At 52.5% G+C, this 23,087-nt stretch overlaps 5 protein-coding genes across 5 annotated transcripts; all 5 read right to left on the minus strand.

Moving 5' to 3' along the window:
• Positions 1 to 439: 439 nt before the first annotated feature.
• LOC128820607 (putative small proline-rich protein 5) lies at positions 440 to 1,062 on the minus strand. Its single transcript, XM_054001389.1, has one exon. The coding sequence runs from the start codon at positions 1,060 to 1,062 to the stop codon at positions 715 to 717; it is 348 nt and encodes a 115-aa protein (XP_053857364.1). The 3' UTR covers positions 440 to 714.
• Positions 1,063 to 3,553: 2,491 nt separating this feature from the next.
• Positions 3,554 to 4,130, minus strand: LOC128820578 (putative small proline-rich protein 5). The gene has a single exon (XM_054001352.1). It carries the CDS (start codon positions 4,113 to 4,115, stop codon positions 3,825 to 3,827), a length of 291 nt encoding a protein of 96 aa, XP_053857327.1. The 5' UTR covers positions 4,116 to 4,130; the 3' UTR covers positions 3,554 to 3,824.
• Positions 4,131 to 13,300: 9,170 nt separating this feature from the next.
• LOC128820273 (uncharacterized) lies at positions 13,301 to 16,794 on the minus strand. The gene is made up of 2 exons (XM_054000927.1): positions 16,690 to 16,794; positions 13,301 to 14,600 (listed from the first exon to the last, which is right to left on the minus strand). Exons 1-2 carry the CDS (start codon positions 16,792 to 16,794, stop codon positions 13,848 to 13,850), a joined length of 858 nt encoding a protein of 285 aa, XP_053856902.1. The 3' UTR covers positions 13,301 to 13,847.
• Positions 16,795 to 17,051: 257 nt separating this feature from the next.
• Positions 17,052 to 19,063, minus strand: LOC128820484 (loricrin-like). Its single transcript, XM_054001258.1, has 2 exons — positions 19,048 to 19,063; positions 17,052 to 18,573 (listed from the first exon to the last, which is right to left on the minus strand). The coding sequence occupies exon 2, from the start codon at positions 18,556 to 18,558 to the stop codon at positions 17,278 to 17,280; it is 1,281 nt and encodes a 426-aa protein (XP_053857233.1). The 5' UTR covers positions 18,559 to 18,573; positions 19,048 to 19,063; the 3' UTR covers positions 17,052 to 17,277.
• Positions 19,064 to 21,668: 2,605 nt separating this feature from the next.
• Positions 21,669 to 22,639, minus strand: LOC128820486 (loricrin-like). The gene has a single exon (XM_054001259.1). It carries the CDS (start codon positions 22,497 to 22,499, stop codon positions 21,837 to 21,839), a length of 663 nt encoding a protein of 220 aa, XP_053857234.1. The 5' UTR covers positions 22,500 to 22,639; the 3' UTR covers positions 21,669 to 21,836.
• Positions 22,640 to 23,087: the final 448 nt, after the last annotated feature.

Genomic DNA, 23,087 nt, shown 5'->3' on the forward strand with positions numbered 1-23,087 from the left:
GAAAACGTGATCTCAGGAGAGTTCCCATCATCCTTTGCTCACAGTTCTTTCACGGGAATTTGGGCCTTCTGTTCTCAGAGGCTCAAAGGCTTTCAGATATTTGAAAATTTATACCCAAGGTCTGGAATAGAGCTTGGAGTAAGTTATTGCATATTGAGAAGGAGCAGTGTGACCTATTTATTCCCCTTCCATTTAATTTCCTGGAATCACTGAGGTGGGAAAAGCCCTCTGAGATCATCGAGTCCAGTCTTTGACCATCTCCCCCTTTCCTTTGCTGACTTCCATTCATTCCCAAATGAACGTGGCAATTATTTGCCACGAAATATCGGGATACTTTGGAAATGCAAAGAAATTTGAATTTAAAACCCCTGAAAAAATTGCAAAAAAAATCAAAGAAAGAGAGAATAAAGGAATTCAAAGGCAACGAGGGTCTCATGAATCAGATTTATTGTTTCCCACACCCAGATGAGTCTGAAACAGAAGTGCAAGGCAGAGAAAGATTCCCAACAAATAATTACGCCCTGAATAATTACAAAGGATATTTCCCGAATAATTAGCAAGAATAACACCATAAATGTTAATTAGGGGAGCATTTCATCCCCACCAAGATCCCACATGGTGGAGACCCAGGGATTTCAGCATGGACAAGACGAGCCCAGGGCAGGGTGTCCAAGGGAGGAGCCAGCAGGTCCAGTTGCCGGGGCTGGATCCTGTTCAGTACTTGGGACATGCCGGTGGAAGGTTCCAGATGTTCTTGGTGTACTGGGGGCAGTAGGGCACCTGGGGACAGCACAGGACCTGGGGACAGCAGGGGGCAGGGGGACAATAGCGCTGCACGGGGGGACAGCAGGGGACAGGGGGACAGTAACGCTGCACGGGGGGACAGCAGGGTGTCACGTAGGTGCATTTCTGCACCGGCTGCCTCTGGATGGAGTGGCAGGAGGGCTCTGGCTCGTGGCAGGAGGAGTGGGATCTGTGGCAGGAGAACCAGGATCTGTGGCAGGAGGAGCGGGATCCACGGCAGGAGGACTCGTAGTCGTGGCAGGACCCGCGGGAGCACATCGTCCTGGAGATCTGACAGAGCTGGAGGGAAGAGAGAGATGGTCAAGCTGGGACAGCTGCCCCTTCCTTGGCTCTTCTTTGGGACTGGGATGGGAAATGTTTCCCTCTGTTTTGGGATGTATAGGACATGGTGACCCTTCCCTTTGGAGGACACTCCATGATGGTTCGGCTCTGGCGGGATTTTCCCTCCCAAGATGCTCCTGTTGGCTTTTCAAAGTAGAATTTCCCTCTAAAACTGCTCTGACTCATCTGAGTTCTCTGTGCCTCCATCACCTGCCAGTCTGGGAGTGAATTCCTTGCTGGCTCCCAAGGACTCCCTGTCTTTGCAGATCTGCTCCTTCAATTGCTCCCGCTTTTCTGCCCTTGCACCTGTGAGCACACCAAGCACTCCTTGTGTCTGTTCAGACACCCAGCCATCAAAACGAAGGGATTTCTAAGACAAAGGCAAGGTCTAAATTCAGAACTCTGTGAACTTCTGCTGCTCAAGAGTAGGTAAATCAACATAATCCAACTCACCCTTGGCTGGAGCAAGAGGACGAGCTCGGGGAGCTGGTGCTGAGTGAAGGATGGACGGGGGATGCCAGACTTTTATATCTCCCAAAGGGTTGTCCTGGGAATTAGGCACCTCTTGGCAATGCTGACACAAACCCTCATATTCATATTTATCTCCTGTGTCTCATTTTTAGCATTTCCGACTCGACGCAGTCAGGAAAAAACCAACGATGACCTTTTTCCTCAGCACTTTAATAAGCAAGGAATTTCCCAATCTGCTTAGAAGGGAATTTTGGAGGCAGTTGCATATTCCCGTGGCAAAAATGAACCTATCCCTGGAGTTATTAAGTGATTTGTCGTTGGGCAACTGGGATTGCATCAACTCCGGAGGGTTGACTCCTTCCGCGCGTGCTGCCCCTGGTTCTTCGTGGCAGAGTCACATTTTGATTGATAGGTTTTTTCCCCCTGACACAAGGGACTGTAATTAAGAGCCACAACTCCCAGGGACTTCATTAGAGGGAGGCCCTGGTGACTACCTGGGACCCAACCCCTCGACTCCGGAGGTGACGCCAGAACGACGTCCCCAGTCCCAATTTTTTCCGTTCCGTTTGCCAACCGTCATCTGTTTTTTTCATTTGTGCCACAATATTTTTCTGTTTGCGCTCCTCCTGGATGGAGGAGGTTTTAAATCCTCATCAGGAAGGGTTTGTGTGAAGATTTTACCTGTTTTCAGCCCCAGGTTTCTGTGGGGTCCCATTTCATTTAAGCAGTTTTGTCATTTTTATTCTTTCCCACGTTTCACTCTTTGGTCCCAAATTTCTCTCAGAGCAGCCCAAGGTTTTAAGACAATAAAATGGGTGATTGTCCCTTTCCTGTGACTTTTATCCAGGTGAGACAGGTGAGAGACACAGGAACAACTCAGGGATCGGGGAATGAGGTGATCTTTAGGGTTCCTCCCAACCCAAATTATTTTATGATTCTATGAATCTTTTTATTTATTTGTCAGGCTATGGTTCAGAAACCCAACCACTTTTAGGAAAATCTTTTAGAGCTTAGGAAAATCTGAAGTCTTCTGGAAGCTGCTGTGATGTAGAAATGCTTCATCTGGGTGGATAAAACTCCTTTTTGGGGGAGGCTCTTGAGTCAATTCTCCGTCAGGCGGGAGGAATCCACGGAATCAGGGAATCACGGAATGACTTGGGTTGGAAGGGACATTAAAGATCATCTCATTCAACTCTCAGGGTTATTAATTCAAGCTGAGTCTGGCTGCTGAGCTCTTGAGGAAGCTGATGCAGCCACAGAGCCTGTTCTGGAACCGGTGTCTCAGCTGGACTGGGAGATAAGGAAAGTCTGAGGTTGTCAAAAGTCCAGAGAGATTTCACACTTATTTTAAGTGCCTGCAATTGTCACTGAAAACAGTAATTTGGAACTCAGTGAAAGAAGGAGGGCTAGGAGAAGCCACGAGGTGCTTATTTGCATTTATTAGACACCTCAAAAGGTTTGTGACTCTGAGTCAGAGGGACAAACGAAGTGTGAGGAGCTGCTGAGGAGGGGACCAGTTCCCTCCAGTGGAATCCTGGAATGGGCTGGATGAGGAAGGACCTTAAAGATCTCCAGTGCCACCCCTGCCATGGCAGGGACACCTCCCACTGTCCCAGGGTGCTCCAAACCCCGTCCACTTGGCCTTGGAAACTTCCAGGCATCCGTGGAATCACCTGTGCCAGGGGCCCACCACCCTCCCGGGAGCAATTCCTTCTGGATATAAATGTATAAATACATATTCTGTATATCAATATGTGAATAAATAGGGTGCAGATGAGCTCCCTGAGCCTTCAGCTGCTCCAGAAATGCCTCTGGAATCACTGGCTTTTATTATTTCGAAATTTTAGGAACATTTTGTGATCAGCTTGAGGAGAAAAGAGCGAGAAGTGGTGATTAAAAAGTCAGAGGTAACAATTATTCTGAAGAAAAAAGGTCAAAGAGTAAACAGACCATGAACTTCTTTTACTTTTGGAAATCAAATTTTATTGTTTTGGAGGCTCTCTAATGGGTGAAAAGCAGCAGGAATCATTCCCAGCTTCATGGAAAGCAACCTGAGCTGGGTCTTGCGTGCTGAGCAAATTAAACCGAATAGGAGCAAAACCAATTCTAACCATGGCCGAGGAACTCAAGGATCAAATTAAAAATGGGAATAAAGAACCATCGATTGAAGCTTTAGGCATGGAGAGCATCCAAGGCAGGAGTGATCCAGTGCACCCCAGATCCTGCCCTCAGTACTTGGGGTAGCATGGGGGCAGCTTGCAGATGTTCTTGGTGACCTGGGGGCAGACTGGGGGGCAGTAACGCTGCACTGGGGGGCAGCAGGGCTGCACTGGGGCGCAGTAACGCTGCACTGGAGGGTAGCAGGGCTGCACCTGGGGGCAGCAGGGTGTCACGTAGCTGAACTTCTGCACGGGCTGCCTCTGGATGGTGTAGTGGCACGAGAGTCCAGAGTCGTGGCAGGAGGAGCGGGATTCATGGCACGAGGTCTCGTGGCTGTGGCAGGACCGGCGGGAACACATTGTCCTGGAGTGGTGGCAGAGCTGGAGGGAAGAGAGGAACAGTCACAGCCAGCACGAGCTTATAGACATTTGTTCTGGGATTCCCCATTTTCTTCCTGATTTCCAGTTCTTCAGGGGTGAGAAAGTGGGGTCAGTGTTGTTGTGAGATGCTTTAATCCCTCACTAAACCCAGACACTTTTATGGATAGGACTTGATTTCCAGAGAAAAATTGGTCCAAACATCAATTTCCCAAGAGTAGCTTCAGACCCTCTGGTTCCTCCTGCTTGGAAACCTCCAAGCCCCTCTTCCACAAAACCCTCTGTCTGGATTTTCTACCCTTTCTGTTATTTTGGTTTGACTTGATTCTCTGCTCACGGCCTTCATTGTAATTTGTTTTAATAATTTGCTCTTGTGGGTAACAAGAACTTGGTCTCCAGCACAACCAAGATGCAGAGGTGAGGAGGGAGCATCCAACACTCCAATTCTATCTGAACATTCCTAAAGAAACGCCAGGAGAAGAGAAAAATTGGACTCACCCTTCCAGCAGTGGGGATGGAGCTGTTTTGGAGCAGAGCAGCGAGTGAAGGAAACTGGGATGGGAAACCTTTTATACTTTTCCACAGGGTTATCTGGGACATGAGGCATCCCTAATTACAGATCCCAGCCCATTTCTATCCGCTGCGTTCAGCTTCCCGTATTTTCCCTTTGATGCTCTGTGCTTTTAGCATTGTAATTATTAATAGCTCATTAATTCCTTCACCTCCCTATGAACGAGATTGGAAGGAATTTCATGTGAAGTGACCAATGGATCTGCTCATGGACAACGTGGATCAGGCAGAAGAGGTGTTTGTAATCCCAAATTCCTCAGGGTCACGTGGACCAGGAGCTCCATGTGACCGACCTCCATGTGAAAAAATAATTATTGATGTTAATCCCTGTGGATTAGGTTTAGGGCAGGAATTCTGCAGGGGAATTGCACAATGGGGCCAGATATCTCAATGAGAGGTTTGCATTAGCCCAAATCTGTCCTTCACTGGTCATTCCAACCTGCCTGCCTGGTGTGGCCCAGCAAGGATTTCTCCTCCAGGTGCCCAACAAAGCCATAGGTTCTGCCACCAAACCTGCCCCAGAGTGGGTTCCTGTCCATGGCCCACAGGTTCTGCCACCTCTGTGGATCCCCATCCACCAAAACCTGGCCAAGCAAACCCAGCCTGGGGCTTCAGGGGCTGTTTCAGTCTGGTTTTGCATCCTAACATGGTGCTGGGGGTAGTGGTATCAAATGCCAGGACAGGATGGTTTGGGGTGAACAGAATCCCAGATTTCAGGAATCACTGATGTTGGAAAAGATCTCCAAGACCACTGAGCCCAACCTTTGACCAACTTCCACCTTGTCAAGCAGACCAGAGCACTGAGTGTCACAGCCAGGTGTTCCTTGGACACCTCCAGGATGGCCCAAGCCCTGCTCACCCTCCCAGAGGTGTTTTGGTTATTTTCTCTTCTGATTTTACTCAGAATTTTTTATTTTAGTCTGGACAGAGTGCTGCTGTTGCTGTCCTGCTTCCAGCACTTCTGGAATGATTTCAGGGATGGAGACACAAACACAACAGTGTGATGTAGGAGACACTTCAGAACATGGATTTTCCCGTGAATCACGGGTGAACTTTGGTCTCCCATGCCTGGGTACAAGTCATGCCCATCCGACCCATCAATTACATCTTCTTGTCCCATAAAAGGCAGGAATGTGTCAACACTGGGATGGCACCGGGGATTAGGCGTGAGGCACGAGGGATTTGGGGTGATGCTCTGCTGACTCACTGGGATCCCTCAGACTGGAGCACTCACAGCTGAGCTGCCTTACCCTGGTGCACAGAACGAACCCATAACACTTCCCTGCAAGGTTTGGGTCGGGCCATAGCCAGGCAGCACTTCAGGGACTTTTGGCCACGTGTGGGAGGAGATTTGCTGTCACCTGAGAGAGGTGAGGAGGGAAAAATGAAGAAAAAAAAGGTGTCAGGTGTAATTATCAGGAACTGGGGCAGTAAAGAGAAATGTCTGAGGTCATGAGACGGCAAAGCCCCCATTCTCCAGGAGTGGCTCACTGTGGAAGCTTCCAGCTCCAGGAGGTGTGGGATGAGCTCCATGAGGTGCGGGATGAGCTCCAGGAGGTGTGGGATGAGCTCCAGGTGTGGGATGAGCTCCATGAGGTGTGGGATGAGCTCCAGGTGTGGGATGAGCTCCAGGAGGCGCAGGATGAGCTCCATGAGGTGTGGGATGAGCTCCAGGTGTGGGATGAGCTCCATGAGGTGTGGGATGAGCTCCAGGTATAGGATGAGCTCCAGGAGGTGTGGGATGAGCAGCTGGAGCAGAGCTGCCACTCCCTGTGGTTGACTGAGGGGGGTTCACCAATGGTCTGGAACATTTGTGGGAAATTACGCACAGACTCCGTGTTTGCACACCTGACTTGGCTCTGCCTGGACCCACCTGTGCTTGCTGTAATCAGTGCAAGGGGGAGAGGCTTTCCCTGGGGTATTTCTCTGCAGGGGTTCAGCACCTTTGCTGCTGTGGCCTTTGTGGGAGGAGAAGGTAGGGACAATTTCCTGCTGGATTCCTGCAGCCTTTCCTGCTTCACTCTGCTGAGGTGTGTGGAGATAACACAACTCCAGCTTGGGAGAGATTCCCTGTCTCCGCTCCTCAGGCCCTTCCCAAGTCTTTCCTTCCATGAAGTGACACAGCCTGGATGGCTCCAGCTCAGCCGGGAGCGTAGATGAGGCCTTGGATTGCTTTGAAAGGATTCACCTTGGAGATTTTATCTGCCCTTCCCACAAAGCCAGACTCAAACCCAGCCTGGAGCCGCTTGTCTGGCTGGGTTGGCACTGGGTGGGTGAGGGGTGATGGGGGACAGGGACTGGCACCCCTTGATGTCCCCGTGCCAGGCTGGAGCCGCATGTTCCCAACCCCGACGTTCATCCCCTGCTCCTGCAATCACCGACCTCACACCTGGCATTAAGGCTTGTTGTTATTTTAATTAAGAGTAGTAATAAAACGAGTGCTAATAGTACCTTTCTTGTTCCTTTCAAGGGTTCAGCATGAGCCCTTGGTAATTAAATGTCTCATGTCTCGTGCATTACACACAGCGCTGCTCTCATCCCACAGAAATCGGCCTGGTGGGGTCTCGTGTGGTGAGAAATCCAACTGCAGATCTAAAATTCCTTTTCCCCCTTTCACATCTACGAGGTGGGAATCAGAACATCAATGGTTTAAGTCAGTTGAAACCTCGGGAGGAACTGGGAATGTTTTTTCTCACTCAAACAGGGATATTGAGGGGCTGGAGTGTGTCCAGAGAAGGCAACGGAGCTGGGGCAACAGGAGAAGGATCTGAGAACTCCTGGGGGAGTTGGGTGGGCTCAGCTGGGAGAAAAGGAAGCTCAGGTGGGACATCAGGAGGGATTTCCTCCTGGAAAGGGTGGTCAGGCTTTGGCAGGGGCTGCCCAGGGAGGTTTGGAGTTGCCATCCCTGGAGGTGTCCAGGGAAAGCCTGGAGGTGGCCCTCAGTGCCCTGGGCTGGGTGAGACGGTGAGGATCAGGCACAGGTTGGAATCAAAGGTCTTGGAGAGTTTTTCCAACCTCAGTTCCTCTGGGATTCTGGGATTTCCTGCGGGGGACACAGACTCGTGATGGGGTTTTCAAAGCAGGGAGAGTTCCCTCACACAAAGACCAATCTAACCCCAAATTCTCCGTTTAGAGGGGTCAGAAGGGACTCCGAGCACAATGTGGTCCTTCCTCTGTTCGTGTCCTCCTCTTTATGGAGAGCAGGGATTTCCAGACTTCCCGGATGGAGCCTGCCACGAACAAGCTGCAAACCCTTCACGAGGGGCCTGAGAGGGTCTGATGCTCCGAGCCAAGGGCTGGGATTGCAGAGAGGCAGAGGGCTGGGATTGCAAGATCCGCACCTTCAGCCCCAGACAGCTTTTGAAACCAGCCTGGCAGGTGCCCAAGGTGTGGGGACTGCAGGGCTGAGCCATCCCAGCCACTGGAATGCCATGGGAAGGGAGGGAGCTGTGGAAAGCAGCTCCCCTCAGCCCAGACGGGCTTGGGAATGATGCCAAAGATAAGGAAAAGCAGTGGAAAAACACCAGGACGCCAGCATGTTTGATGAGCTTTAGGTTTTAATTCAACATCACACCTTTGCTACTGGAGACAGGAGCAGGGAACTAAGAACAAATCCCAATTCCACCGCACTAATGCCACTTGGGGTTCTCAGGAGGAGGGAAAGGGGCCGGAGGGATGAGGCAGGGCCTGTCCAAGCTCAGGGACAGGGGACAGGAGCAGCTCTGGCCCTTCACTTCTGCTGCTGCTGCGGCGGCCACTGCACCGGCTGCTTGATCTGCTGCTGCTGCTGCTGGCATGGAACCTGGGCCATGGGCACCTGCCCCGTGCTGGTGGCCACCGGGCACTGCGGGGTCAGCACCACCACGGGGGTCACATCCGGCACCGGGGTCACCTCATGGCACACGACCCCCTCGGAGCCGTGGCAGGAGCGGTCACTGTCGTGGCAGGAGGAGCTGCCGCCGTGGCAGGAGGAGCTCTCGGAGCTGTGGCAGCCTCTGTTCTCACGGGAGCACATCTTTGGGCTGGAGGAGAGAAGGTTGGAAAGCTGGGAAAGAGAAAGGTTTGGCATTAGGTGCAGGGAGGGCACAGTTCCCATCGCTCCCAGCTCTGCTCTGGGGCCAGGTTCCCCTGCAGGGCCCAGCAGGATTTGTCTTTCTGCCTGCCCAGTTCCCCCAGTTTGGGGCTCTGCTCCTGCAGTGCTGGATCAGCCTGGACCATCTGAACATCCCCAAGAGTCTCCACAGCAGCCCTGACCTCTGGTTCTATTGGGCCCCATGAGCTGTTTCCCCATTCTTCCTCAATCCATTTCCCTATTCTCCCTTGAGCCATTTCCCTGCAATTTTTGGAGCCATTTCCCTGTTATTCATTGAGCCATTTCCCTGTTCTCCATTGAGCCATTTCCCTTTTCTTCCTTGAGCCATTTCTCTGTTCTTCATTGAGCTATTTCCCTGTTATTCTTTGAGCCATTTCCCTGCTCTCCTTGAGCCATTTCCCTGCTCTCCTTGAGCCATTTCCGTACAATTTTTGGAACCCTTTCCCTGCTATTTTTGGAGCCATCTCCCTGTTATTTTTTGAGCCATTTCCCTGCTCTTCCTTGGCTGCATCTCGGGATGCTCCTGGAGGAGCAGATGCTCTGTGTGATGCTGGGACATCCCGCACCAGCAAGAGGCATCTGGCAAGAATCCCAAAATCTTGTAGCCTTGAGGGGCCCTGGCACAGCCAGGACTGGTGGCAGAGCCCTGGAAAAATCCACTTCCATAGGCAGGTGCCCAAATGAAAGACAAATTCGTCTGCCTTCCTCCCTCCTCGTGTCCTCTGCTCCCTCCAGGCCCAATTTCCTGAGCAAGAGGAAAATCCTCTATGCACATCCCAACCCCCTGCCGAGGATTGCTGGGATTTCAGGGAGGCAAAAGGAATTGGGATGCTGAGCTGGAAGAGGATCCTGCTGCTCCTTCCTCTCACAGTTTAAATCTGCCTTCTCTGTTCTTTCCTAAATTTCTTCAAGGGCATTTTAATACTTTCAGCTACTGAATGTTTTCCAAAGGAGCTTAGGAAAGGAGTCAGGCTTATAAAAGCAATTAAAATTCACAGCTTAATTCCGAGTTTTCTTATGAAAAATCAGGCTGCTGTCTCCCATTCATCCCCAAATCCCATTCGTGGCTTTTATTAATTTCCAGTTTGTCCTTTAGATATTGGAAAGCACCAGAGTAATCCAAATATAACTACAGGTAATAAATTTTGCTTCTCAACACAGGCAGTCCTAATTTTTGGGAGCACAAAACAGCCCCAGCCACAGAGCCGAGGATTTGGCTCTCAATAACCCCAGGAAATGCCCCCAGAGCAAAGCTCAGCTCAGTGCAGGGAAATCTCATTGGAATTAAAGGTAAGCAGGGACTCACCTGGGCTGCGAAGGCTCTGGAGGAGGAGCAGAGATGAGTGAATGAGCTGCTCTCCCCTCTAAGGACTTTTATACAGTTCCCAAGTCCCTTCCTGAAAATGCAATAACCCCCTGGGGAAAAATGACCAAGGTATTTACAAAACAGCCCCACCCCTAATTACCCACCACCTTCAAAAGCTCCTTCCACCTGATTTCTTTGATTGACTTGTCAGGCTCTGGATTGTCTTCCTTGTGTTACACAGCTTTAATTGCGCCCTGCCCCTGGCGGGCTCTGAGTGAAAACCGTGTGGGCGGCCCGGCTGGCTCACCCTCACGGCACGATGAATTTTAGATTGCAAAACGGGTGGCAAAGGTGGTGAGTTTTGGGGTTCCTGTCCTCCTGAAACCTCTCACCTGGAGTCTGGCAGGAAGGAGAGGTCCCAGTGCCCCGTCCTCCCCGACTGGTCTTGGCGGAGAAAAACCTTGGATCTCTTGTGGAGAAAAACCACAATTCTCAGGTTGTCCCCATGAAAAATGGCAAATTCTTAGAAAGTCCTGGTTGGATGTGCTTGGAAAACATCTTTAAAGTAGTTTTCACCCCGTGAGGCACCTGCAGGTGCCAGAACTGAGCCGAGGGTCCCCTCTCTGCCAGGGTCATTTCCCAAAGGAACAAACTGGGGTGGTGAAGTCTGTGGCCATTGTGGGAGGCATTGGCTGGGAGGTGACCTGGCAAACCCAGCTGGTGACCCAGGCCACTGTTGGAAGTGTTGGCTTCTACCTGTGAATTCCCCAAAAATGTAACGAGGTTTCCTCAACATGAGGGAGAACTTCTCCCCATGGAGGGGGGCAGAGCCCCAGAATAGCTGGAGTGTCTGGAGTCATTCCAGATCCTCCTGGACGTGTCCCTGCGTCACCTGCTCCAGTTGACCCTGCTCCCCCGCTGTTCTGGGATTCTGTGACTGTGAGGTCAGGGATTCTGAGCTTCTGTGGTTCCATGGTTCCATGATTCTGTGATTCCCTACCTGTGTCCATCTACTTGGACATCTACTCAGACATCTACTCCTGGAGTTTCTATCCCACCTGATTTTACGGCCATTCCACCATCGCTGACACAGTCACCATCGATTTTCATTGCTGGCGTTTTTCGTGGGCAACCCCGAGATGCCCCACACAGAATTTCTCATTGAAAATTTCAGTTTTTCTCATATTTTACCATTTTATTTGCTGGGCTCTGGAGCAGCAATGGGAAATCGGCGCCTACGGAAGCCGCTTGTGCAAACCTTGCACCCGTGAGTAAGCTGTGAGTAAAATGCTTGGTAAGAGACCACACATCCAAGCTCCCCACGCATCCCAAGCTCCGCCGGCTCTTCCCTGGGGCAGGATGGGAGCACCAGGGTGCAAGAGCGCTGGGGTGGTGCAATCGTGGATGCAGCCACGGCTTCGCAACAGCCCTGGGTTCTCATTTCCCCTCCTGACCATGGAATTCCAGCAGGACTCCTGATGTGTTCTCTCTCATTTCCCACCTGGACTCCCTCATGGAGCCATGAGGTTTTGTTGGGCAGAGATGCCCTGAAGCCAAGGGGTGGCTCCCATTTGCTATCACTGAAACAATTCCTGGAGTTTCTATCCAGAGGCACCAGTTGGAGACTTTCATCCAGAAGCCAGAGCCGTGTTTACTGCTCAGCCTGTTTACTAACACCTGCATGAGAGGGGCCTTGGTTTAACAAGCACCGACAGGCTCGGGATGAGTCCTGGCTTATCAGAGCTGGGGATGAGTCCTGGATTATCAGAGTCAGGGAATGAGCTCAGTGTTATCAGGCTTTGGGATGACTCCTGTGTTATCAGAGTTCCTCAGAGGATGACTCGTCCCTGCCCTGTTGCACAAGGAGAGGGGAGGAAACCTCTCTGTGCCAAGGATAAAACCCAGCCTGGGACTCCTCCCAGCCTCAGGCTGGAGCTGAGTTCTGCGAAGGGCGGATGAGCTCTGGCTCCTCGTGTCCAGCCTTGGATGCAAACCTGTTCACCCTGGGTCTATTAAATACTGAACCATCCAAACTTGGGGAGTACCCTTTGATAGGAGCCTCAAGAACCAGGGAGTAAGAAATGGGATTTTCAAGTGTTTTCTTTCTTTTGGGAGGGACTGAAATTTTGAGGTGGTTTTCGGTCAGTTGGATAAACACAAATATTTGAAGGCTCCAGGCTTGGTTTTGTGGAATTCTCTGGGAATTCGTTTGAGGTTTCAGAGTTCTTTTGCTCCCTTAATGAAGGAAGGAAACCCACAGAAATATCAATAATGAAGTAGCAGATTTTAGAAATAGAAATAAAAGCAAATAAATGATAACGCTGCCTAATTTTAGAATGGAATTTAATAGGGCTGGTGACAAAATCTTGTGTAATTGTCTCCACATGATGATGTTACGACATTTTATGTGTGAAGGATCCTGTGACATCAAACACGGGTTAAGAGCTCAGAGGATTTGGGTCTTTGGTGTTTCAGGGCAAAGTTTTCTGGATTTTTATTGAGTTGAAAGGGTCAAAATCCCCCCAGGTGGGTGAAAGCCAAAAGGTAAAAAACAAACAATGTGATTTTATGTCTCACTTTTAAATAGACCCAGATCTACAGATGTTTTTTTTTTTTTTTTTTTTTCCCCTTCCTAACAAGTATTTGGATGAGTCAAACAACCCCAGAGAAGAGACGTGGAAGATTAAATGTTGGGCAAACCCCACGTCCCAACCAGCACTGGAACCGTCCTCTCCCCGTGCCTAATTCAGGGCCTGATCCTATCAAAAAATGCCATGAGCAGGTTATGGGGAGGAAACCAAGGAGCTTGTTGGAGTTGCCTCATGCACGAGGTTCTACGTGCTCAGAGTTTCACCATCCCTGGCAATCTCCAGGGCAGGAGCCGGGAGCTGGTGCCAGGTAAACAACCTTTCACTGCCAGGTCACGCTGTAAATAACAATCAGTCGGAAATCCCCTGGGAGATTGGCAGATCTCCTTAATGAGATCCTTAATGAGGCTCGTAGGGGCTCCATGGGGTGGCAACAGCACCTCCAGGAAGAGCCAGGTTACAAACAGAATCCCAGGATTCTGGAGTAGTTGGGGTTGGGAGGGATCTCTGGAGATCTCCTGAGGGAGCAGGGGGCATAGGGACACGTCAAGGTGGGGTTGGGATGTCTCTGGAAGGGGAGACTCCACTCCTTCCCTGGGCAGCTGTTCCAGGGCTCTACCTCCTCCATGGAAAGAAGTTCTGAGGTGGAACTGGGTTTTGGTTTATGGCCATCCTCGTTGTGTCACTGTGCACCACTGGGAAGAGACTGACACCATCCTGTTGCCACCTGAAGTCCTCTCACCACTGAAAGTGCTGTATTTTAATTGTATTAACATAAATTTTGCATTTAAATTGGGTGTCAAATAGATATGATAAAGGTCCTTTGTGTTGGGGAGATTCCTTGAGGATCCATTTGCATTTTGAGGGAAGGAGCCAGAAGAGAAAGAAATCATCCCAATATTGAAACTACCCACAGACTGTGAGGTTTTATTTCCCAAGCCGTGATCCAGAGGAGATGGAGAAAAGAATCTTTTCCCATCTCATCTCTTTCCACAGCACAAACCCCTTTTTCCAGCAGCTCCTGAGTGACTGTTGTCAGCACAGCCTCACATGAGGAATGCAGAGCTCTGTGATGTAATGACACCGCCGGGGGAAAATTCCACTGTGGCACATTCAGGGGCATTTTTGGGATGTGGAAGAGGCTGCTGCTGGGCCAGTCACTTCTTCTGGATGGGGGGCCAGTGGGTGCTCTGCTTGCACTGCTGGGTCTTGATGGTGGGGACGACCACGGGGCATTTCTGCTGCACCACTTGAGCGCATCCCCCGCCTGCAGGGCTGAGCTCTGGGCCGGGGAATGTCCCAGATCCATGTGTCCCATATCCATACCCTCCCCCGTAGTACCCTGAGCCCTCAGAGACCCCCCCCGTGCATAGGGTGTCACTCAGGGGTGCAGAGTATTCATACCCAGCCCCTGCTCCCTCAGCCATTCCCGAATTCCCTCCGTGGTAGACCGGACCCACGTCCTCGCTGCTGTACCCCATTCCCACTCCGGAGCCGTAGACGGGGACTGTTCCCACTGTGAGGTCCCAGCTGGACGTGACCCCACAATCCCCACCAGTGTCACACGAGTACCCCCCTGAGATGCTGTAGGGGGCTGGTGCTGGCAGGGGCAGGCAGGATGAGGGTCTCCGGCTGTAGGTGACGGAGCCTTCCCCGTCGTATGAGAAGGAGGCGCGGCCGTGGCGGTTGGCGAAGGCCCCGGAGCAGAATCTGCGGTGGCTCAGGGAGATCTCCCGGCTGTAGCCCCGGTTCCGCCGGGAACATTTCCGCCGGAGATAGTGGTAAATCTGGAAGAGGGAAGGAAAACACCCAAACTTGCACCGTTTTGCTTTGTGTCGATGCCAGGACAGGTGGGAAGGTGCCAGGTGGTGTGGCCAGGGACAGGGGCAATTCCAGGCTTTGAAACCGAGCTGTTAGAGAATCATGGAATCGTGGAGTGGTTTGGGTTGGAAAAGACCTTAAAGCTCATCCAATGTCACCCCCTGCCATGGACAGGGACACCTTCTGCTAGACCAGGTTGCTCCAAGCCCCTATCCTACAAATCCAAGGATATCTGGACTCTTCCTGGGAGAACTTTCCTCTTTCTACCTCTAATTCCAGAGAATCCAAAAGCTGAAATATATTCTGAATCCAAAAGCTGAAATATAAAATCTGAAATGTATTTCCTCCCCCTAATAACTGCCATGGTTTCCCCCACTCATTTTCACGTCTACAGGGCTGCAAAATTATTGAGGATCATCCTCATTTCTCTTCCTCAGTTGTTGCAAGAGAGATGAATCAAAGTTTCCACCCTGGCTATGTTACTGCAGCCCCAAAATTCTTTTCTAGAAGGTGATTGGCCCAGCCACAGAGGTTCGCGGCCATTCTGAGGTCCAGCTCAGGGTTGTTATTAAATAATAAAAAAATGCGTCCTGCACATTCAAACCCACAAAGGTTGTGCAGTCCCCACGTGGGGTGGGTGCAAACCCACCACAGACCCATCCGGGTTTACCCTGCTCATCCCTCTGCATCCCACTCTGGTGCCTTGATTTCACCTTTTTCCTCAGGGATTGGATCTAGAACGGAGCGAGAGCCCACCCAGATCCCAAGGACTTGGCTCAGGCAGAGGGGTCCCTATGCCGGCACGAGCCAAGGTCTCAAATGAGCTGCATCCCGTGACTAGGAAAGGATAAAATCCCAGGAAAAAAAAAAAAAAAAAAAAAAAAAAAAAAGAGACTTACCCTCTTCAGCCATCGGAAACACATTTAGAAGGTAAAAGTCGACTGAATGAGGAGCGTTATCAGCCTCAGGAACATTTATATGGCGTTTAACATGTATGGGAAGTGAGACACCCTCGGGAATGAGAAGGATTTATTTACCAAACTGCGATTTCAGTGTTTGCTTTGACTCCCGATCCATATCTTCCTTCACACCGCTCATTTCGCTGCTGTAATTGTTACTTCTGCTTAATGAGCCTATTCCTGCGCCCCTGCCCTGGGCTACGCAGGAATCCTCCGGCCCCCAGCCCGGGAGAGGTGGGTGGGGGTGTGGGTGTAGGAGAATGCACAACGAGAGCGGGGACGGTGGGGCAAAGCTCTGGGGACAATCTGATCCCTCCCGCCGGGTCCCCGGTGGTTCCAGGGGGAATTTTTTTTCCGAGGAAAACATTTGCATATGAACCAGAAGGCCGTTCAAAGTGATTGATGCCCTAAGTGGGAATTTTGCCAGGGCGCTGGAGGTGCTCAAAGGGAGCTTAAAGGCTGGATTTGCGGAGGTGTGAATGTCCCGATGCTTAAACCCAGCCTGGCTGGATTACTCTTTAATGGAGGATTATGCCTCCACATCCCTCCCTTCCTTCTTCTTCATCTCCTTCCCCTGGTTTGGAAAGAGCTCCGGGGCCTGGTGAGGGTTGCAGATCCCGGCTGCTCCAGCCCTGGAGAGCTCAGCCGAGCAGAGCAGCTCCTGGAGGCTGGACCGGCTCCGGTCGGCTCCAGGAACTTCTGCTGTGGGGACAGAGAGTCCCAGCTTTGGCCAAAGCCCCATCCCCGGGCACAAATCCGTGGTGGTGCTTCCAGGACAGGGTGAAAAGCCTGGGAAGGGGGGGATTTGAGGCCGGGAGGAAGATTTGGAGGTTTCTGAGGGATTTGCTGCTGGTTTTATTCCCTCCTGCCTGACCCGGGGCTGTGTTGGCTGGTTCGCAGGTGTGGCTTCCCCCTGGGTACAGATCATGGAAGTCCAGAATCCCTGAGGTTGGAAAAACCCTCCCAGACCATCGAGTCCAGCCTGTCCCCGTTTTGTCAGCCAGCCCAGAGCACTGAGTGCCCTGTCCAGTCCTTCCTTGGACACCTCCAGGGATGGGGACTCCAAACCTCCAAGGCCTGACAATCCTTCCATGAGGAAATTCGTCCTGGTGTCCACCCTGAGCCTCCCCTGGCACAGCCTGAGGGTGTTCCCTCAGGTTTGCTGCAGGAAGGGGGAGGATGGCAAGGCCATGGAGGTTGTCATGGTTTTATCGCCCACCTGGGGCATCACCAGCTGCTGTTGGGTCATCCCCAATCCCTGCTCTTCCCGACTGAGCCTGGTGGGCCTGGTCACATCTCCCATCAGGTCCACAGAGGTGGTCATCGTGTGCTGGCCCCTCAGAGGACACAGAAGGCCTGCACCATGCCCAGGCACCAAAGGGTGCTGTGGTTCCTTCGAGTTTTGGGGTCTTCTGTTCCTCCCTCACAGAGGCCAGGTGGAAAATGCAGGTGCAAAGCCTCTGGAACGATAAACTGGGTGGCTTTGGAGTGAAACATCCCATCAGAGACATTTCCACATCCCATGAAGTGCAAGTTGATAGTGCAAGAAAGAAATGAACTCCCAAAAAAAACACCGGCAGGTTTGAGCAATTGTAACATTTATTAGATGTAAAAAGTGGCAGGACATTATCAAAGGCACCCCAACACCAGGAGCAGGGCACAGCAGGGCAGTCCTGGAGATCTCACACGAGGGTGCAGCATCCAAGGGACAGGAGAGGACACGCTGGGAAGGACCAGGCAGCAGAGCCAGAGCTGGAGGTAAAGAGGAGCCATGGCAGAGACTCGGAACTGGAGCTGCCCAGGGCTGTTACTTCTGCTGGCAGGGCCAGTAGGAGCTCTGCTTGCTCTGGTGGGACACCACGCTGGGGATGACAATGGGACATTTCTGCTGGGAGGAGCCTCCGCTGCCCCCTCCAGAGCTGATGATGATGGTCTGGCCTGAGGAGCCGCTGCTGCATCCTCCTCCCATCCCATAGCTGGATCCTCCACCACAGCATCCAGAGGATCCACCACTGCCTCCACCTCCAATGATGATCTTCCCTCCTGAAGACCCACCACCATACCCTCCTCCCATCCCGTATCCTGAAGATCCTCCACTGCAGCATCCAAAGGAACCTCCACTGCTTCCCCCTCCAATGATGCTCTTCAATCCTGAAGATCCACCATATCCTCCACCCATCCCATAGCTAGAGGAGCCCCCACTGCAGCACCCAGAGGAACCTCCACCTCCAATGATGGTCTTTGATCCTGAAGATCCACCATATCCTCCACCCATCCCATAGCTGGATCCTCCACCACAGTATCCAGAGGAACCTCCACTACTTCCACCTATAACGATGCTCTTTGATCCTGAAGATCCACCACCGCACCCTCCTCCCATGCCATAACCCGAGTATCCTCCACTGCAGCACCCAGAGGAACTTCCACTGCTTCCCCCTCCAATGATGCTCTTTGATCCTGAAGATCCACCATATCCTCCACCCATCCCATAGCTGCCCCCACTGCAGCACCCAGAGGAACCTCCACTGCTTCCCCCTCCAATGATGCTCTTTGATCCTGAAGATCCACCATATCCTCCACCCATCCCATAGCTGCCCCCACTGCAGCACCCAGAGGAACCTCCACTGCTTCCCCCTCCAATGATGCTCTTTGATCCTGAAGATCCACCGTATCCTCCACCCATCCCATAGCTGCCCCCACTGCAGCATCCAGAGGAACCTCCACTACCTCCACCTACAACAATGCTCTTTGATCCTGACGAGCCACCACCGCACCCTCCTCCCATGCCATAACCTGAGTATCCTCCACTGCTTCCCCCTCCAATGATGGTCTTTGATCCTGAAGAGCCACCACTGTATCCCCCTCCTATCCCATATCCAGAGGAGCCCCCACTGCAGCAGGATCCTCCTCCTCCACCACCAGAGCTAATGATGACTTTGCCAGAGCCCCCTCCGCCCCTGCAGCAGGAGGAGCCCTGGGACTGGTAACTGGAGGAGCCGCTCCCGTGGCAACCGGAGCCCTCGCTGTGGCACCCACTGGACTGGGAGGACATCCCACGGCAGCCTCCGGAGCTTTGTCTGGAGCACATCTTGGAGCAGTGACCCTGCAAGGAACGGAGCTGTCAGAAAGGAGAACCTTGGAGACGCAGCTGAGCCTTCCCAGCAGAGAAGGAAGAGTTCCCAGGACTTGCCCCGTTTGTCCCACCTTCTGCAACCCTACTTTAAACGCCCTCCCTGAGACCTGCCGTGACATCCCAGGGAGCTCTCTGCAGGTCACGACAGTTCCAGGAAACCTCTGCGTGCAGGAAGGTTGGGAACACTTCCCAAGGTTTGCACACATGCTCTGACACGCCTAAAAAATGGTGTGGATCCTTCTGGATGTCTCACACTGACTCAGCAGCTGAAAGTTCAGCTTTCAGGGCTCCACCTGCAACGCCCATCTAAGGAAGGGGAGTTCTGTTGGCACCTCCAGTTGGTTTTTGGTGGAGCCACCACAGTTCGAAGAACACCCAAAGACAAACTGGTGGAGGGATCACCCTGCGTAGAGGTTCCAGAAGTTTCCGTGTCCGCGGGCTTACCTTCAGTGCTGATGGGAATGTCGCGATGCTCAGTGTGAGTTGAATGAGGAGCCCTGGGATAGCCGAGCTTTTATACCGGCTGCATCGCGCTCCCGAGGGAAGTGAGACACCCTAAGGAATGCTGAGAGATTTATTGACAGAGATTGGCCTCAGCTGCCTCCTTCCTTGACTCACTTGCAGCAGAGGCAATGCGAAGGAGGCGCATCAGCCCTGTTCTGTACCGCAGTCGCTAATTCCGCCTAATGATTCCCTTCCGGGAGCCTCGCTCTGAATTTTTGGGGCAAATGACACCTTGGGGTCTGTTTTGGAGAGGGCCCCAATGTGTTTCTGCTGGGATGGAGCTCCTTAGGTGCTCAGGACAGAGTAGAGACTGAGCAGATGGGGACTGGAGAGAGTTGGATCCAGAGAGTGATGGAAGGACAAGGATAAATTATGTACTTGAGCAGAGTCACTGAGAATTTTGGAGAATTCCCTCAAGAACTGGCAAGATGGGGAGCAGGAGCATGTCCATCCTGCTGGGAAAGGCCAGAGATGCCACCCCAATGGAATTCCCTGCTTTGGAGCTGCTCAGATCTGTGTCAGAGGACGCTGAGTGGGACAGTGACAAAGGGGACTTTTACCTTCAGTCTTTTGTGACCCCAAGGTGGAAGCGGCTGTTGGATTTCCACAGAGGTCTGTGCTCAGCTCCAGCTTCCAGGGGTCTCAGTCTCCAGGCTGGAGTGGGCAAAACCCTGGAATCCTTCTGTTTTCAAAGTTGCACTTGAAGATCATCAAGACCTGACCCTTGAACTCTAGGATGTTAAACACCCCTCTATCTCAACAGGACCCATTTCTGAGGGTCTTCACTGGCTACCCCACCCACACCGAGCAGGGGAATCACCTGGATATGTTCCCTGCTGGAGGATGACAATTTGTCAGCACAGCTGTCCCAGCACCAGCTCTGTGTCACGCGTGTTTGGAGCCTGACAGCAGCATCCGCCCTCCCGGGACACTGAGTAGAGGAAGGACTAATAGGGCTTTTGGCTGTGGGGACGAGTGACAGCAGCAGCAGGTCCCAGCTGTCACCATGAACATGACTTTGAACACGCACATGCGACACCCTTGGGATGGGGACAGGCCACCAGCAGTGGGGACACACATGCAGGGGCTTCCTTTGTTCGGCTTTGGAGTCCCTCCCGTGGCCTTATCTCTGTTCTCATCTCCAGATCTGAGGTGTCACCGCTGTTCTGGCTCCTAGCTCTGACGTGTGGGTGTTGTACTCCTGAGGATCTCAACACCTTGATCCCTTCCGTGCCTTCAACCTGTAAAAACTTGCCCAGAGGGACAGTCAGTATTGGCAGCTCATTGGCACAGAGGGACACCCAGGATGAGCAGCTCGTCCTGACCCAGAGATGAGGAAAGGCCATGGAGGTTTTTGGAGGGGTGGTGAAAGGAGCTCCTGCAAATCACAGAGTGTGGAGATCCCAGGGTGGGACCCTCTGGAAGCACTTGGATTTGTTTGCCAGAGGTGTAGGAAAAGCGTGACTGGAGCACGGGGTCGGCACCACCACAACCTCTCCAGGTTAGGGAGAAGTGTGGATACTTGTGTTGGGTAAAGGGAAAGGGGGATCTAAAAGGCTTTGGGGCCACGTTCTCAGTTTTGTGATGCTCTCCTGGGTCCTTTTCCCTGCAGGCCTGGAGCCCTCGGGAAGGGCTGGCAGGTCATGGTACCCCTTCATCTCCTCTATGCAAACACCTCAGTGGGTGGTTGGTAGGAGAGAGGACAAATCCCTGGCCAGATCCTACAGCACCCTGGATCCCTTTTCCCACCAGATTCCCTCACGCACAGTGGTGCTGACAATGTGGGGTGTGATCCTGGAGAAGAACTCTCCAGTTTTCTCCAAAAGGCAGGAGTCTGTCAGTCATGATCCCTCAAGAGTTTCATAGCCAATGATCTCTGTAATTCCTAATTTTTTTTCTCCCTACTGCGTGTGTTTTTGAGGTGAACAAAAACCCTCTGGACTTAAAGTTTACTGGACTCAAGACTAATCCCACCAGTTCCAAAGAGGACTTCGGGAGTCCTTTTTGAGAGGATTTTCCCGCTTTGAGAGGAAAGACAACTGTCTCTGGGCTGCATCCAAAGGAGAGTGGGCAGGATGGTGAGGGAGGAGTTTTTTTCCCTCTGTTCTGGTGAGATCCCACCTGGAATGCTGGGTCCAATTGTGGTGTCCCCAACATAAGAAGGACATAGAATTGTTGGAGCAAGTCCAGAGGAGGCCATGAAGTTGATAAAAGGAGCCCCTCCCCTATGGAGCCAGGCTGGAAGGGTTGGGAATGCTCAGCCTGGAGGACAGAAGATTGTGTGGAGACCTCACAGCACCTTCCAGGAACTGCAGGGGCTCCAGAGAAGCTGGAGAGGGACTTTTCCTCAGGAACTTCAGGGACAGGACACAGGGAATGGGTTCAGGATGAAAGAGGGGAACATTAGGTTGGATATAGGAAAGATCTGTTGATGAGCACCTGCTCCAGCACTGGAGGCTGGAGAATATTTCCCAGCAGAAGGTTTTGGATGTTTTACTCATTTTTTTGGGAAGCAAACTGACAAAAGGATAAAAGCAACCTCACAAACCAGTTCTGTCCGTGCACAGAAACCTTTATTTCCTGTCACATTTATGGCACAGAGGAGCCACCTGGGAGTTCACAGCACAGGGATGCAGCACCAAGGGAACACAAGGGACGGGGATGTGCTGGGGTCGGACTTGGAAGGCAAAGATGGCCATTCCCAATGGGAACTGGAGTGCCCAGGGCTGTTACTTCTGCTGGCAGGGCCAGTGGGAGCTCTGCTTGGTCTGGGGGATGACAATGGGACATTTCTGCTGGGAGGAGCCTCCGCCGCCACCTCCAGAGCTGATGATGATGGTCTGGCCTGAGGAGCCACCGCTGGATCCTCCACCACAGCATCCGGAGGATCCGCCACCGCCTCCACCTCCAATGATGATCTTCCCTCCTGAAGAGCCACCACCGGATCCCCATCCGCAGCATCCAGAGGAGCCTCCTCCTCCACCACCAGAGCTGATGATGATCTTCTGGGCTGATCCCCCACTGCCACCGCCGGATCCTCCACCACAGCACCCAGAGGATCCACCACCGCCTCCACCTCCCATCATGCTCTTTGAGGAGCCACCACTAGATCCACCACCGCAACATCCAGAGGATCCACCACCGCCTCCACCTCCCATTATGATCTTCATCCCAGAAGAGCCACCACCAGATCTGCCACCGCAGCATCCAGAGGACCCACCACCGCCTCCACCTCCCATCATGCTCTTTGAAGATCCACTGCTGGATCCACCACCGCAGCATCCAGAGGACCCACCACCGCCTCCACCTCCCATCATGCTCTTTGAAGATCCACCGCTGGATCCACCACCGCAGCATCCGGAGGATCCACCACCACCTCCACCTCCCATCATGCTCTTTGAGGAGCCACCACCAGATCCACCACCGCAGCATCCAGAGGATCCGCCACCCGCCTCCACCTCCAATGATGATCTTGGTTCCTGAAGATCCACCACCGGACCCTCCTCCCATGCCACCTCCACCGCAGCATCCAGAGGATCCTCCACTACCTCCACCTCCCATCATACTCTTTGAAGATCCACCACTGGATCCGCCACTGCAGCATCCGGAGGATCCACCACCGCCTCCTCCTCCCATCATGCTCTTTGAGGAGCCACCACTGGATCCCCCTCCGCAGCATCCGGAGGATCCACCACCGCCTCCTCCTCCGCCGCCAGAGCTGATAATGATCTTCTGGGCTGATCCGCCGGAGGATCCTCCACCGCAGCAGGATCCGCCTCCTCCCCCACTAGAGGAGCCCTGGGACTGGTAGCTCCCCCGGCAGCAGCAGCAGCAGCCACAGCCGTGGCACCCACTTTGTCTGGAGCACATCTTGGAGCAGTGACCCTGCAAGGAAAAGCTTTTTACTCCAGAGCAGCCACCAGTTATCATGAGAATTTCCCAAGGCCCATGACCCCAGTCCAGCTGAACACAACTTTGTA

Source organism: Vidua macroura, chromosome 29, assembly GCF_024509145.1.
Source record: "Vidua macroura isolate BioBank_ID:100142 chromosome 29, ASM2450914v1, whole genome shotgun sequence".
Lineage (NCBI taxonomy): Eukaryota > Metazoa > Chordata > Aves > Passeriformes > Viduidae > Vidua > Vidua macroura.

Excerpts from the sequence above, each read along its gene's own strand:
- LOC128820607 (XM_054001389.1), bottom strand. The coding sequence starts at position 1,062 with ATGTGCTCCCGCGGGTCCTGCCACGACTACGAGTCCTCCTGCCGTGGA.
- LOC128820578 (XM_054001352.1), bottom strand. The coding sequence starts at position 4,115 with ATGTGTTCCCGCCGGTCCTGCCACAGCCACGAGACCTCGTGCCATGAA.
- LOC128820273 (XM_054000927.1), bottom strand. The coding sequence starts at position 16,794 with ATGACCACCTCTGTGGACCTGATGGGAGATGTGACCAGGCCCACCAGG. Across the intron at positions 14,601-16,689 it reads AGCAGCTGGTGATGCCCCAG|CTCGGTTTCAAAGCCTGGAA; the intron begins GTGGGCGATAAA and ends ATTCTCTAACAG.
- LOC128820484 (XM_054001258.1), bottom strand. The coding sequence starts at position 18,558 with ATGTGCTCCAGACAAAGCTCCGGAGGCTGCCGTGGGATGTCCTCCCAG.
- LOC128820486 (XM_054001259.1), bottom strand. The coding sequence starts at position 22,499 with ATGATGGGAGGTGGAGGTGGTGGTGGATCCTCCGGATGCTGCGGTGGT.